Below are 345 nucleotides of genomic sequence, written 5' to 3' on the forward strand. Positions count from 1 at the left end.
TTAGGGTTTAGGGTTTAGGGTTTAGGGTTTCACCTTTGTACGTGTTTCAAGGCGTTTGTTAAGGAAGAGAGAAAAGCATCAAGAAGATAATAATGCAGCAGCAGCAGCCGCGATAAACTTACATGCGCATACTCCTGCTGCTGCTGCTGCTGCTGCTGCTGCTGTTGCTGCTGCTGCTGCTGCTGCTGCTGTTGCTGGGGGTCGCAGCGTAGCCGTTTGTTTTCTGCTGCTGCAGCGCGGGGGCGAACATACCAGGGCTGTACGCGGAGCAGCTTTTGCTGCTGCTGCTGCTGCTGCTGCTGCTGCTGCTGCTGCTGCTGCTGCTGTTGCTGCTGCTGTTGCTGC

The 345-nt window shown here is 55.4% G+C and overlaps 1 protein-coding gene across 1 annotated transcript in view; it reads right to left on the reverse strand.

Annotated features, from left to right (window-relative positions):
- The window catches only part of EMH_0042550 (uncharacterized protein), a gene marked incomplete at both ends in the record, with an annotated part of 3989 nt that overhangs the window by 2548 nt on the left and 1096 nt on the right, over nt 1-345 (reverse strand). Inside the window, one exon of the mRNA XM_013495756.1 lies at nt 123-335. Within this exon, the coding sequence (XP_013351210.1) occupies nt 123-335 (213 nt within the window). The remainder of the gene's footprint in view (nt 1-122; nt 336-345) is intronic.

Source organism: Eimeria mitis, genomic scaffold, assembly GCF_000499745.2.
Source record: "Eimeria mitis Houghton genomic scaffold, Emh_scaff1730, whole genome shotgun sequence".
NCBI lineage: Eukaryota > Apicomplexa > Conoidasida > Eucoccidiorida > Eimeriidae > Eimeria > Eimeria mitis.